Raw genomic sequence first — 15896 nt, forward strand, 5'->3', positions numbered from 1 at the left:
TGTGTCTGCCTCAAAGAAAAAATATTCTGTACCCTCTGATCTTCCTGGGGCTCCTTTCTTGCCCTTCTTCACGGCTGCATCATTTTTTAGATTGATTTTTTTGGTGGAGGGGGATTAGAAATGAAAGCACCATTCAAGATCTCAACAGCCCATGCATTAATAGAAAATTACACTCTTCCTCTATTCCTTTCTTAATTCCTAAGATTCTGTGCCTGGCTACAAAGTTGGTAAAAACTTCTTTCCTCAATGGAAAGCCCTAATTTTGATTCAGGAATCAGGAAGAACTTTCTACCAGTTAGAACAGTGAGCTCTGTAGCCAGTAAGGTGGTAGAATCTCTACCACAAGAAACTTCAAACATCTGTCAGGAATGACAGGTATAATTAATCCTACCTAGGGGCAGAGCAAAAAAGGATGGTTTTCTGATATTCCTTCCAGCCTAATATTTTTTTGTGATTCAAGAAAGGAGCAGGTCTTCTTTAAAAATCTGAAATATCCAAGTCTGATATTTTTGGAATCAAAGACGTCCTGCATCTTGGTAACTGGGACCAGAATGAATGCAAGATTCCCAAAACACTCAATTCAGCTTTAATCTAACTAGAAACACCAGGCTCTCAGCCAGTCTTACATTTTATAATAAAAAGCTAAATTAGAGGTTTCAACCATTAAAAAAAACCCACAACCCTACCGTCTCATACCTTCTTCTGGTTTCAGACTGTGTAAATACCAAGATACTGTTAGCACTGACACTACAACCAACAGCTACATACAATAAACAAGTAGCTGACTAATCAAAGAGTAACAACTACCAGATCTTATGAAAGCAATTAGCATCTACCAGATAGATCACTTCTGGTCTCTGTAAAAAAAGAATGAAGAAACCAAGTTTTCTGATCTAACACTTAATTAAAAACAAAACACCCCCCCCCCCTCAAAACCACAACACACTGAAAATAAAAGTCACTGAAAATTTCCATGTACTGATCTAAACTGGAACAACATGGTTATATTAGCAAACATAACAGACAACAACAAACCCCTGATCAAGTGAAATTCCCCCTGACGGAACTACAGTGGCAAGCATATTGCAAATATCCTACATTGTGGAATTGATAGAAAAAATACATGACTTGATTGTGCAGACCTAAAAGAAACTGCAATTAGGTGGGGAGACAGTACAGTTGAAAAAAAATACAGGCGTGTGTTATACCAATACTCAATACATCCATAGCAAGGAAGTTTCTGGTCTTGAGAGGAGATGGTGTTAAGGACATTAAGTGTTCCTTAAGTGAAACACATCATATTTAGAAAGTGTATCATTACAGCAATCTATCGTTTGACTTACAAGCATCAGTCATTATCATTGATTACAAGTCATGAAGTGTTTTCAAATTAGACAATATTAAGTTGTATACGTAACTGATTCACTCATCTAATTTTTTCTAAGACAGTAGGAGTGAGCATCTTGTAATATACAAAGAACATCTAACCTTTTGTTTCCTCTCTTTGGGTTTCCTCTTCTTTGGTGATGTTGATGGTCCATCTTTCTCCTCAATCCCTTTTTTCCGTTCCTTTTTAATTTGCTTCTTTTGCTTTTCAGGTCCTTCTTCATCCTCTGAACTACTTTCTGCTTTCTTTGTTTTAATTTTAGGAATTTTCTTTGGTGGTTGCAAATTGATTCCTGCATCTGCCGTCCAGTCAGAATAATCACTAGAGTAGTCACTATGTACGATATATCAAAGAAAAAAAAAGAAATTAAAAAACAAAAGTTAAAAAGCAATTCAGACTGCATTGGATTATATAAACCAATACAAGATTATAGTTAACAGTCTAGATAACCACAATATTTTTAATAGGTAAAACCAGTGCTTAAAATCCTATATTCTATCTACATTTTAAATGGTAGTAAACCAAAAGCCTTGAGATCATTCAGTCTTGCAAGAAGCTTAACTTCTAGCATCACTAGAAGTAAATCCACTGTTTACTTGGTCAATTCAAGATGATACATGTTAAAGTCCGGATATTGTTCCGGGACTTCTGGTTTTGAATAGCTTTGAACAAAAGTTAACAAAAAAAAAAATTTACTAAAGAAGAAACAAATGATGGGTTGAAGCTACCTCAATGTTTGCTCTCTAATTTCAAACTAAGGGTCAGCAGAGGCACCTCAGACTGACAAGTCATAGGAAACTGCTACCACATGCCTGAAGCATGCACATACCTGCAGAGAATTAACCTCCTGCAAAACCAATTGGAAACAATCCTGCTTCTGACAAACAACAATGTAACTTTCCCTAAATTTTAGTTAGTACTGTAGCTGAAAATTAAATCCTGACAGTTTTAAGTTCTTTTTCATCTTTTCTTCTAAACATGCACAAGTTTTAATTATTATTCATTAACTGTTTACAGAGAAAATTATTTAAAATTTCTCAGTAGGACTTTTCTCTGTAAGGTATACTGTCACTTACCTAGAACTGCCATCACTGTGCCATGCTCTTTCATCATCTTCTGATGTTCCACCACTGGCAACAACTACTTCCCCTTCCTAACAAGAGGGGGGTGGGGGGCGCAGAGGGGCGGGCAGGGAAAAAGAAAGCATTTTCTTTGGAACTCAAGAAAGTTATAGTACATGACAGTATGACTAAAACTTTTCTAGACTTTATATGTTATAAAGCATTATAAAAGCTTTAAGTTGTTAAAAAGGCATTTTAGTTTGCAGATAGTTACTTTAATGGACTTAATTAAATGAAAAGTAAGAAAATTTATTAACACTCCAGTAATTACATCTCATGCCCATGTCTGGACAGATGCACAATGTAAAGCAATATTTTTTTAACATATACCCAGTGGAGACCTGAGTGCTTCTTAATCTCCATTTAAAAGGCTCGCTTACCTTTTTGAAAATTATTTCCAGTCCTTTTAATGCAGTATTTTCACATCTTTTCAATTAATATCAAACAAAAACCCAGTACAAACTTTATATACTCTTATTACTCACTTTACTGTAGCTACAGAAGCACAGAATGGTTGAGGCTGGAAGGGACCTCTGGAGGTTGTATTATCCAACCTCCCTGTTCAAGCAGGGCCACCCAGAGCTGGTGACCATACTGCTAGGACATATGGGCCATACTGATCAGGCTTACAAATATAGAGAAGATTTAACATTGCACACATACTTTGCAAAATGCCATTACAAATGAGGATTTCTCTCTTTTGTTAACTACTTTTTAGTTAAAACTAAACATATACAACAGTATGTGAAAACCTAATTCAACATCATTTCTTAAAGTCGTGCAAGAAAATGCACAATGAAGAACGTAACCTGAGTTTCCACTAGAAACAACGTTTAACTAGCTGAAGCAGGAGCTTAATGAGTAGAAATTGAATATATAAGATTGCCTCATGAATAAGGATCTTACATCTGAGGAACTGTGTCCATTTTCTAACTCTTCAGTCGGCCTTGCAGTTTCTTCTACTGCGTATCTCGTACGGTAGTTGTGCTGATTAGCTTGCTGTTTTCTTGAGTCGCTAGTGTCTAGTAAATGATCATGAGAATGGTTCTGTGAAGACACGAAAGTCAAAATACATAATTTTTGTGTATATATTTCATTAATACAAAGCATTTTGTTTAATAATAGTATTACAGGAAGCAACTTTTGCAGTAGCAAAAAGACACAAGTTTCAACACCACAAAATTCAGAACAGACCACAAGTCCAAAACTAAAGGGCTGCTGAAGAACACTCCACATGCATTGTTGAATGTAAGCACCGACCAGTTCAGTATATTCTGGAGATAATTAAAATTTCTTCACAGATGTAATAGAAAATTTTAATCTTTTTTAAAACTCTTCATTCGCTACAAGGTATGTGTCAGTTAACTACTGACAGGCTGCTAAAAGCCTGTAACAGCTCAAAATTACACTTAAAATGGCAATCAGAGAAAGGGGACTCTTACAGAGAACTCCAGAGTGTGTTATTTTGCAACTGAGGGGTCAGATCTGTTAGAAGAGAGACCCATACAGTAATACATCTCTTAGCATACAGAGATGACTGTTAGCAAGTAAAAGCCTTTAAATGGTATGATGATGCATCAAAGAGTTCAAATGAACGAGTCAGATGGAAAGAATCCAAGTTCTTATGAAGCTTAGAAGAATGAAATAAGGCTGTAATTAAGAAACACTTCACACTCCAGCATAAAGAGATTTTGTTCCCCTGCAGAATATACATAATGCAGACACTTGCTCTCAACACGAAGTCTGTAATCTTGTATTAGCCCCCAAACTCTGGCAAAAAAAACAAAAGCTATAATCTTGATTTCAAGATTCTTGTGCTAATTTTGTTGGCATGTATATTTGAACTTCAGCCTAGCTCAGACCCGATGAAATAGTTTCTGGACACATTCTTAGATGCCACAAAAGGAGGTACACTTCCCCAGTGCTTTCTTCCATAAAGGAAACCTCAGATATCTATTAGGTGCTGATATGGTTAAAAAAAAAAAAAACAAAACCAACCACCCAAAAAACAGTCCCAGAGATGAAGAAAACAGAACCGAAGCAAACCACAGAAAGGTACTAATATATCAGAGCCTTTTAGTAGGGCAGACTGCTTGTACCTACTCCTCTTTGATTTTTTTTCTTTAGGAGATCTTTCCTGCCATGTATGATGAAAGTCAGCTCATGAGGTTAAGTTTTCTCATTGAGGAAAAAACCAAAACCCACTTTTTGGTGAAAACTGTACTAAAACTTGGCTAAGCAGCAGTAGCTAAGATTTGGTTTTCCTTAGCCGCAACAGTTTTCATTAAAATGCGAAACTCTGTTAGCTAGAGCTTTTCTTCTACCCTCCCTGTTAGAAGATACACGCTTTTTTCAGGTGTGACTGCAACAGTTCAGTAGGGTAGGCCAGCACGCTGATCTGTACAATTGCATTATAGTTTTCACCAAAGCACACAGGACCAACACAAACTGCTCTGTGCTCTGTGAGCACTGCATTTCTTTTGTTCCATCCAGTGAACTCAAGTTGGGGAAACTGCTATTGACAGCACAGCTACCAGAGACACTTCTAATTGGACTGCTCAGCAACCAGCTTTTAACATTGCCCAAAACTTTTGAGACCTGGGGCATTCCTTCTTCTGGATTCAAACAGGCAGCACATGCCAGATCTCCTCAAGCTGCTCTGAGCTGACCCAGAACAGCTCTGAGGCAGCCCTAAGACTAGGGGCTGAGCCTGTCACACAGCCTTCTGGGGCTGCTCACTTCTCGTCAAGCTCTCAAGATTCACTGCTGAAGCAGAGAGGTCACAAAAGCCACTGCTGCAGCTGCTAGCTTCTGCTACTGAATTGTGACTTTTTTATAAAGCCTATCTGCCTCTTAGCATCATAGAACACAGCATGAGAAAGCACAGACAACAGAATGGAATCAACGTAAGTCCAATGAAACAAATTAGTTAAGTATCCTTTACAAAGAGGATGTATTTTGCAGAAGCTACATTACAGCCTGACTGTAACACTCATGTCTTCCCTTTAGAAATAAAAGGCATAAAAATTTGCATCCCCATTTCTATTCAGAGGTGAGATTTCTCAAATGGTTATTATAAATACAGCTTTTCCCTACTTAGAACTACACATCCTTGAAAAACTGAAGTGTTTTGCATTACTCTTTGGTTTTGGAAAGAGTTGCTATCTTCCGGCAGTTCAAAGCTTGAGGAAACTCCCCTCCCCCAATACCCCCCCCCATCATTCCTTCATGGAAGCAAGTAACATCACTGTATAAATACTGGGCCATAGTGATGCCAATGGGTAACAAACTGCTTCAGTAAAAATGCAATGTCAAAACAAGAATGGAGGAAAAAGGTGAAGCCACACAAGTAGTTATCCATAAGTAACAGAATGACAGAATGACTGAAGTTGGAAGGGACCTCTGGATGTCACCTCTTCCAATCCCACTGCTCAAGCAGGAACGAGAAAAGGGACCATAAGGTATGCATCTTCCACATCTTTCCAAAAATGTATTAACATCGCTTCTATTCAACACAGCTTTGCCAAAATCTGATGAGAAGCTGCAGGCCAGGCAGTTCTTTATTTTGGGGAGCGGTGGGGTCAAGTGCAAAAGTTTGACTAAAAAGATAAAAAACACAGCTGATGGTCTGCTCCCCCCCCCCCGCCCCCCCGCCAATATCCCAAAGAAAGAGCTTGAAATTGGACTCTCAACTCTAATGGGAGGCTTGGAAATAAAGCCAGGATAACCTATGATTTGAGGTTCAATCATCACTTTCTCTCAATGCTGACAAGTACCTTGTATCATATCCAAGGCTTCCAGTCAATACCATAGCACGTCTATAGATACATTAGAAATTACAGCTGCTGTCAGAACAGTTTTTCTATGAAATACAAATGATGGCATTTCCTGTGTTTGAGAGGGATAGATACAAACATGTCACCCAGACACTGCTGAGGGTCTTTGTAACACCATTTGTGAAAAATACAGGGAAAACTCAGTGGTGTCCTGACAACTCAGACCACTGCATTCTACTGTCTTACGACCCTGACTCCACCGGGAAGGCACAGCTTTGCTCCGCTGTCACACAGGGCTGTAGCAATTTTGCAAAGCATCGTCTAGCAATTTCACAGAGTTTCTTCACCAACAGTATCTATTTATCTGAAAATGGTTTCTAATTCCTGACAGGAATCAGCCTCTACTACAAAGTTAAGCAGGGGTAGGGCACATAGGTACGTGCAGTATCAGAACCCCAACATTAAATAGATGCTCACAGCCTCTTTAAGACAAAGAAAGGAAACTTTAGCTTTTTTTGTCTGCATATGCTCTTCTCAACATTATGATTGAAATGTTATGCTAAAAAAATCAATTTGTCAAGTAGCCTACATAACTGTTTTCATTCTTGACTAGATATGCTATTCAAATTCTTCAACGCAGCATTTATCTCTGAACTTAAATTTTTCCGTATTAGATTTCAGTTCTTATTTTTCTGGAGAAGGATACCATGGCGTTACCAAGGTCATTAATATATACCTTTGTCCAAGTTTAATATTCTTCAATGACCATGAGTTTTTATCTCAGATGATAAATACAACAAATTGCCCAAGCTGTTAGTGCATAAAGCAGTTTTTATTTCACAGAATCACTGAGGTTGGAAGGGACCTCTGGAGGTTACCTTGTCCAACCTCCCTGCTCAAGAAGGGCCACCTAGAGCCAGCTGCCCAAGACTCCACAGCCTCTCTGACCAGCCTGTGTCAGTGCTCAGTCACCCTCACAGTGAAGTGCGTCCTTAGGTTCGGGCAAAACCTCCTTTGTTTCAGGAGTTTGTGCCCACTGCCTCTTGTCCTGTCATCTTCTTTTTGGCTAAAGAGCATCCTTCCATATTCTCCTGAAGTCTCTGGATAAGTGCTTGTAATTATTTAGTTTTCACTCTTACCACATCTCACACAGATAAGAAATTAGTGAGAACTGTTCCAAAGGCAGTGAAGATAACAGACACTAAACACTAAGTGCTAGTCTCGGGTTTTAGATTATTTTCCTCTTAACATCTTATAGATTTACCTGGATGTAGTGTTTAAATAACATGTAAGTTGAAAAATTACTGCTTTGGAGGAACACAACTAAGCTGCCTCCAACAAAACAATGCACACATTTCTCCTCACTGGTTTCTGTTAGTTTACCATACAGTCATTTGCACTTGCCACAACAGAGGTCTATGCTTACTTTTGTTCATCCATAACAATCTCCAATCTTAATTCTTTGAAATTTCCCCTTATAATTTCCACTTAATGGTAATTAGAAATATTTTCTTTTTTTTTTTTTTTTAACTAGGACACACAACACATCAACCCTCTAGCATACAGAAACTTCACGCTCTTTTATCATTATTAAAATGCTCTGTAATCCCAGTGGTTTAATAAACTAATACTCTTAATTACTTGGACTGGGAACATTTACCTAAGCATGTTATTCACCTCACTTCTCATCTTTGGCATGCTCCTGAAAAAAAAATTATTTGAAATACAGTTCCACTTTGAAAATGCAAGTATTCCAATGCCACATTCTATCCTCTGTCATTAATGTTTTTGTTTAATAATAAGAGAAAACTCTATTCCTCACCAATGACTTTGAAAGTCAAACTGAGTTGCTTCACTTGACATGCAGATCAGTGATACTAAATACTATTCAGGTCAAAATACCCAAGCTTTTATGTTCTCCCACACAACTCCATTAGTCCCTCAAGCAATCATGTACAACCACTTCGCAGTATGACTTGTGTCAAAGAAACATGGGTTTTCTAACTTTAAATACTAGAACGCTTCTGTGGCTTCCAATCTGAGTTGTAGATGTTGTTAAAGAAGGAAGACTGAGCTATAATTCTGTACTACTTTTAACACACTGAACTATTGTTCAACACACTGTACTATTTTTAACACACATGACCCTGAACAAAAATTAGTAATAGGACTTTGGAATCTACTAAGAAAATAATTACAGCTGTTCTGTGTTCTTCCTTACTGACCTACACTTTAGCTTGAAATCCAAAATGCTAAAATTTTTCCTGTCCTCCTTTTCATTTTCCTTCTATATTTTTGACTCCTTTCAGTTAGAAGGGAACAGTTATCATAATTTATGAACTGAACTGATAAATTTCAAAAGTTGATATAAAAATTAGTATTTCCTACTGGTATGAACACAACTGAATTTGCGTACAAGGACAATGTTTTAATACAAGTCCTGTTTACTCTGTTCCCAGACCAGCTGACAGTACTGTAGAATGACACACCTTCTAGAATTCTTGACATTGCAATCCTTAGGTTTATAGTTTACTAGAAGATAATGTTTTCCCCTGTATTTTATTTTGAGATATTCCCCACCTCCTCTAGATTATAAATTCTCTCATTAAACCCTTAAGAAATCACTACGCAACACCAAAGGACTGTAGTCTTGCAACACTACTGTAATGTAAATTGCAAGTTAGCAGTATCAAAACGTACTGCATGCACTCAAGAAAAACGAAAGATTTACACAGTACTTTCCAGTTCTATCTTTAACCTAACACAGCTTGTATTTAAAGCCATACAGTCACTGTAAAGAACAGCAACAGAAGAGCTGCTATAATTAAGTTACTGATTTCTATTTAAAATACCCCTAAAAATATCACACAACAGTTTCTGGAGTGCAGTCAGTCTTGCTTCTCTTCCCAGATGTTTATTTGATTTTATTATGGATACCACAGAAGATGACAATTCCAATTCACCATTCCTATTGTCCAGACCCTACTGAGCAGAAGTGTTGCTCATGCTAGTCATAAGTAACAACAACAAAAAAAAAAATCACTAAAATCTGAACAGTTTATTTCACTGGGAGACTCAACACATAGCATCAAGTATCCTTTTCTTCTTGCAAATTTGCTTATTTAAAGCCCATTTGATACCTACTCATTTCTGAATCCCTGAGACTTATCTCAAGGGATCTCAATTAGTGTACCTCTCAACAACCCGAGTCCTCTGAATAGAGACATGTTTAATGAAGAGTATGAGGTTTTTGTCCCAAAAGGCCATTTAAAAAAAAAAAGTATCCTATAGGGTCTAAGGATTTACTTAAATGTTCTGAAAGTGTTACTGAATTCACCAGCAATTTCTATATAGAAAATTTACTGACGTACTCAAGTGCAGAGACCATGACTGTCTGCTTTTTGCTGTATTTCCTCAGGACAAAGGTGGGAAGTGACTAAAGGATTTACCAAGTTATCCCTCCTCACATTCTGGGCATCAGAATCCAGATCACAAACCCTCCAGGGACTGAGATAAATGAAGCACACATTCTTCTTTGGGTAAATATATGAAACTGAAGAAATGTTTTGCTAAGCTAGCTTTTCCTCTGAAGGATTTTAAAGGCATAAATATCCACAACAAAAATATGGGGCTCAAAAGGATCCAGTGCCACATTTAAAGTTCAGAGACTACAAAATATCTCTCTGAGAAAAGATTTTCAAAAACATCCATATAAAGTTTCTTTGTTTCAAAGATGTAATAAAAGCAGTTGCTGAAACCAAAATGCTGGATCAACTAGCCTACTCTGCTATTTTTATGTCCTAGTGATACTTTTAGGAAAACTGTAACCCAATTAGAAATTTAAGGGTAAGTTTGTAGAAATCCACATTATCGGGAAGGATCTTTTGACTAGGCTGTAGTTGAAAAAAATGAAGAAAAAGAAACTCTTGAGCAGTAATTGTTTAATTAAACTGAAAGGAAGTCTATAATTCAGCACCAAAATATATCCCCTCAACACAAGAAAGAACGTTGTTGAAATTGGAATTTGTGAGGCCCATTTTCTATTATTCCAGAGAGAAAACGAGGAGTTACCAAGATTTCTGATGTCCTGGTATTTCATTAATGAGTCCTGCCATGGCCACCTCCAAAACCATAAGGGGCACAGACCTTCTTCCCTCTACATACAAAAACTGGAGATACACTGAAAAAATATTTGGGTTTTTTTATGTTGGGCAAACACACTTAATGTTGGTGGCTGCAGCACTGAAATTAGCACATTGGTAGCATTTCTTAAGGCAGCAATGCATACAATTTTAATACAAGAAAGAAATTGAAAAAAAAAAAAGAAATTTAACACAGAAATTGAAAATGATTAGGGGACTGGGTGGGGCTGGGGGAGTGTTCATCTCGCTTCTTTTGAAAGCTTTACTTTGGTTAAGGATGAAAAAAGAAGCAAACCTGAACACTCAAATTTAGTATCAAGTAGAAACTTGCCCATCTTAAATTTACTCTTTCTGCTGCATATAAAATTGATTCATCATTATTAAAAAATAAAGAAGCACTACTAAGCATCTGAAATTTACTTATTTTCAGATTGCCTTCAATCTCAGTCCCTTCCTGCCCAAGAAAATAAATAATGAACAGCACAGGCAGCAAGTATGGTACTCTGATAAAGTTAAGAGCTGCACAGTCTTTGGTATACTTGTTCTTCACATTCCATTTTTTAATTTTTCCACCTTGAACCCCATAAGTGATTTTTACTTTTCAGTGGACAATTTGCAGGTGTTCTTGAAGGTCTGTATTTCACTAAGTTTTTGAAGAAGGGTGAAACAGTCTCATCCAGGATAAGCATGCTACAAAACTCAGAGTGGGTTTTCCTCTACAGTTGCTTAAAATTTACTTCTTTTATTACAAAATATATTTGGTTATTTAGCTAGAAAAGCCCAGATAAGCATGAGAGACACATAGATAAAACTAATTTCTAACAAACAAGACATAAAATGATTTTTGTAAATATAGACTTCCTTCATATTTTCTTACCAGCATAAATGCATAAGATTAAATTTTTTTGCAAGTTATACGAAAACATCAAGTCAGTTATGACAATTTTCATTTTTAATACAACCCATTCCCTGCTATTTCATCTATCCTGCTTTCCTCTTTTCTGAGAAATGTATTCCAGCTCTAGCAAAAACCATGACTTTGAAATGTCCCATACAAAACCACAATATGATTATTAGGGTACCATGAGAGAAAATACCCAATTCTGTATTTGGAGATGTATTTAAATGTGTTACGGTTTAGAATTGTGACTTGAGTTTTAATCAAACCTTTCCACATAACAGTATGTCAAACAGTATACAACAGAGCAGGATGTATTGATTAATAGTAACAGACTTCCTAACACCAGATTTGCAGGGCTTCTCCCTTCAGGGGTTCTAAAAGCGACCCCCATTGTTTATTCTGAACATAGCAAAACATCAGTAGAGACATACTTCCTCATTCTGGGGCGGTAAACAAACTCCTGTACCTCCGTTTTTTAAATTTAAAACTGAGAAGAGCAATGTAAATTTATGTGGCCTAACACATTGAGTTAAATTTTATGCTTCTTACTGCATTAAGGTACAAGTGACTATTTACCTTAGAGAAAGTAGGTATTTTGTTCTCTCTTTGAATGTGACTTGCTACATGTTTTCTTTTCTCTTCCGATCGATACACCCTTACTTCTTCTTCTCCCTTTGCTGTTCTCCATTCTTCCTGCCTACTGAAAAAAAGAAGATTGAGATGTTAACTTTAAAGCAAAATACCACAACTGACAGGATTTATTCCAAATCAAGGAATAAATGTTCAACATTTATAACATTCTTTGAACAGCAGTTCTTTTCTTTACAGTCAGAATATGGCTTCAAAATTACCTTTTCTGAACAAAGTAAGATTTCAACCTTATTTCAAAAAACCTAGAACAGTTTATGTTTGATTGTGGCTAGTAGGGTTTTTTGGCTTATTGATAGAAGTATTCCTCACAAGAGTTAATTACTGAACAAAATGAAGTTCCAGTTTGGAAATCAAAATTCACCTCAGGCACCTAATAGATTAGGTCAGTGTCCCAGATGTAAAATGCCATATAATGGCAGGAACAAATGGAATTAAAACATACTGTAATCTTGTTGTAAATCAGAAAACACTGAGGCAGCTAGATCCCATTGCACATACAAGTTAAATTACTCAGTCATTTGTTAAACTGTCAATTTTTATTCACAACACTTCTACAATTCCAAGATCTTTCAAGTGATACGCAAACAACTGATTTCAAACTGACACTGATTTTATAAGAAATATGACACCACATAATAGATAAATGCCACACAAATAGTTCTATGACAATGTGAATTCCAAAACTGTTCAATTTAATTAAGTTCACCAAAATAAAATTCACTGAAAACCTGGCTATGTTTACCTGGCCACACCAGAAGACAGTTCAGGTACTACAACCCTTCGACTCCAAGCCACAAGGTCTCGCTCAGTGGCTATTTCACTTCTTGGTGCATTGCTATGCATCTGACGCACACCTTCAATTTGTCCACTACGTCTTAATCCTATATTTGGTGGTGAATGTACTTCTGAGGTAGAACTTACAGATCCTAAGAAGTCAAAAAGTGATAGTTGTACTTGATCTGAAATTCTAAAGGAAGCATTTAGAAAGAAAAACCCAAAATGAAAAGAAAAAAAAAATGTACTTAATCTATTACTTCAAAATAAATCAAGTATTAACTGAATATAACTATTTCAGCAGTTTCTATAGTCATCACAACACACATACACACACTTAAACAGCTACTGGGCTGTGTTTAAAAATTCATGTATCAACAATCTGAAGTGAAGCAAACGTTTTATTGGTTTGCTTTTCTTTAAAAACGCTTTTGGAAACATTTATTTCAGGCTGATTATTGCTACTGCACTCTAGATCTGTACTATAAAACAGTGAGCTATCTCACTGAACCCATGTATTCCTTAAACAGTCTTCTACCTTCAAAAAAATGAAGTCACAACACTGGAAATCATTAGGAATCCAAACTGTAACATTTACAGACAAGAAATTGAAATAGTCAAAGATAAACCCAAACCAAAACAAAACCACACACATGTGCAAGATCCTTCAAACACCTACACTGTATCAGAATTTCAACATTTTTCCACATCTTTCCACAGACAAGCTATTCTTGCTTACTCGGGTGGATTGTCAACTATGATTTTTTAAGTGTTGAAAACTACTGTGTAATCTAGTACAAGACACTGAAATATGGAACACCTGTACTGAGAAACAAGCAGCTCCTTCCTCTTTTCTCCCACCTATTTTCTTATTTGAGACAAGTCAGATTTCAAACAAGTAGATGTCCAATTCCAGATTAAACAGTAGACTACTGACTTCTAAGGGAGCACAGTTGCTGCAAGCTCCCTGGGTGAGCAGACAATAACTTTAACAAAGATAAATTTGTAATGGTAAGAAACCTGAGATTTTGCAGAAAGGTAAAAAAGGTGGCAAAGCTGTACTAATTTTCTGAGGCTCCATTCCTCCTTCCTAGTAGTTCAACAAAATGCACAAATCATGCACGATAATGTGATTTACGCTTTCCAACTCTCAGCTGTTTCAATAGAAAAGCCACAACATCCATCCTCCAGTGATCTACCTCTGCTTATCCGGCTGGTACTACTGGTTCCTGCCTCCCCAGAACGTCTCTGGTCCTGCTCTTGCTGAAGTCTTTGAATCATGCTATCCAATGGACTAACTTCTTGATTTGCTTGTTGACTAAGAACTTGATTCAGTCCTGTGAAGTAAATATACAAGAGAACAACACACAAATGTTGAAGAACCAAATGTTACAAACAGCTCATCTTAAGTTTTAGCTTTGAAACTTACAAGTACAGTATATAATCACACAGGTAAGTATGGGCTAGTGCATATTTTTGTAACAGCCATTTTTTAAACAGGATTAAGAGCATTATATTTTCTGGAGCAGGGTCAAGATCACATGCCACTCCCAGCAGAAGTGTAAATTTGATCAAGTGCCATCAAGTCACAGAAGCTTAACGCAACTGTTGTTTGTCAGCTCAGTCAATGTAAATTGTTCAAACATGTGCTTAGCGTGCCCCAAATGCATTATAACACACTTTATACTAGGAAGAACTACATCAAGAAGGTCTAACTAAATTAGAAAAGAATTATCTGTACTGGAGAACACCAAGCAGTAAAAATGCTTGACTGAGCTCCTCATAGGCATGATGATGACACAGGTTAAATAATGCTCATTTTCTTTGGCGTACAACAGCCAAGAAACCACCTTTTGGGTAGGTCTTTTGAATAAATGACAGGAAATAGTTCTCACAGAAGTGATGACAAGGTGATAATACTGTTTCTGTGCAGCAAGCAAGATACACAGCATGTAAGACCTCTTTTCATACTCACAACAGTCACAAAAAAATTAGAGAGGTATGGAAAAAGAGGCAAGGGTTACAGTACTGACTTGAAAAGGAAGTCAGATACCTCCACCACACGGAATAGTTAGATGGTGGAGTGGTGGGAAGCTCTGGTCAAGAGAAGCAGGACTTGCAAAACTTTGTAATGAGAGATGACAATGTTCAAAGAAACAAGCTACAGAAATTATTTTTCCAGCAAGATTCCAAAGAGATATTATAGTATAAACTGCACTTTGCAAGATCAAACACAAGATATTACAGTAATTGTGCTATGAAATGAAGAGCTTTGATTATGTGGCTAGACAGAAGCAGCCATCTCTTTATAGATGATGGTATGTAGAAAGAACATAAATATTTAAGATAGTGCTCTCAGGGTTTCATGGTTATTGTGGTTGAAGTCAACTTCCCTAAGGCAGCAGAAGCTTGAAATCGTGGAATGAACTCTGGTATAGCCACAGCTGGATGTTTTCTGACTCATGTAGTGAGACAGATTTATTTGATGATCTCATGAGCAGACATAGTGTCTACTGAAAACAATGGGAAATACTACTAATAACCCAGGAATTATCTTAAATAAGGAAACTGCCACCTAAACAAAATGAATGGTTTTTTATGTATCTAGCTTGTGAGATTTTGCCTTCACTACTAACAGTAAGGTTTTTTTAAAAAAATGAAATAAAGACACTGATATATATTTGATTTTTTCAAAACATCTGGTTTAAAGGAGGTTCACATATATCTAAGCAGTAAATCAAGCATGGCTATCTGAATTCCCCCTACTCTTATAAGCCCCTACAGAAAACTTGACAAGAAATAAATTGTCAGTGCTCTAAGGGAGATCCATCAAATCCCACAATAAAGTTTCAGAAAGAAATGAAGCTTCCTTAGTGGAAAGGAATGTAGAAAATACACGGCCACAGTTTAGCTCCGCATAAGACTGCGTATTGTTGCTAAACTGCGAAGAGGTCAAAAGGTATCTTCTGTCTCTCTGTAATCTCTCTGGCTCTCTGTCAGGCTGGTTGATGGCTTCCTGCTATTAAACAAAATGCTACGGACATCATCTTCCTATGGACATTCACGTGTCATGGTGCCACACCATTAAATTTAATATTGTTGGGTGTGTGTGCAGAGTCTGACTTGTTTCAAGAGACTATATTG

General features: G+C 36.8%; 1 protein-coding gene across 3 annotated transcripts in view; it reads right to left on the bottom strand.

Moving 5' to 3' along the window:
• The window catches only part of PHIP (PHIP subunit of CUL4-Ring ligase complex), a 118945-nt gene that overhangs the window by 32965 nt on the left and 70084 nt on the right, over nt 1-15896 (bottom strand). For all 3 annotated transcript variants that reach the window (XM_074861911.1, XM_074861910.1, XM_074861912.1), the window contains 6 exons: nt 13952-14089; nt 12721-12904; nt 11904-12027; nt 3415-3555; nt 2464-2540; nt 1489-1720 (listed from right to left, as the gene is read on the bottom strand). In XM_074861911.1, coding sequence (XP_074718012.1) covers nt 1489-1720; nt 2464-2540; nt 3415-3555; nt 11904-12027; nt 12721-12904; nt 13952-14089 — 896 coding nt within the window. The remainder of the gene's footprint in view (nt 1-1488; nt 1721-2463; nt 2541-3414; nt 3556-11903; nt 12028-12720; nt 12905-13951; nt 14090-15896) is intronic.

Source organism: Strix uralensis, chromosome 3 (genome assembly GCF_047716275.1).
Source record: "Strix uralensis isolate ZFMK-TIS-50842 chromosome 3, bStrUra1, whole genome shotgun sequence".
Classification (NCBI taxonomy): Eukaryota; Metazoa; Chordata; class Aves; order Strigiformes; family Strigidae; genus Strix; species Strix uralensis.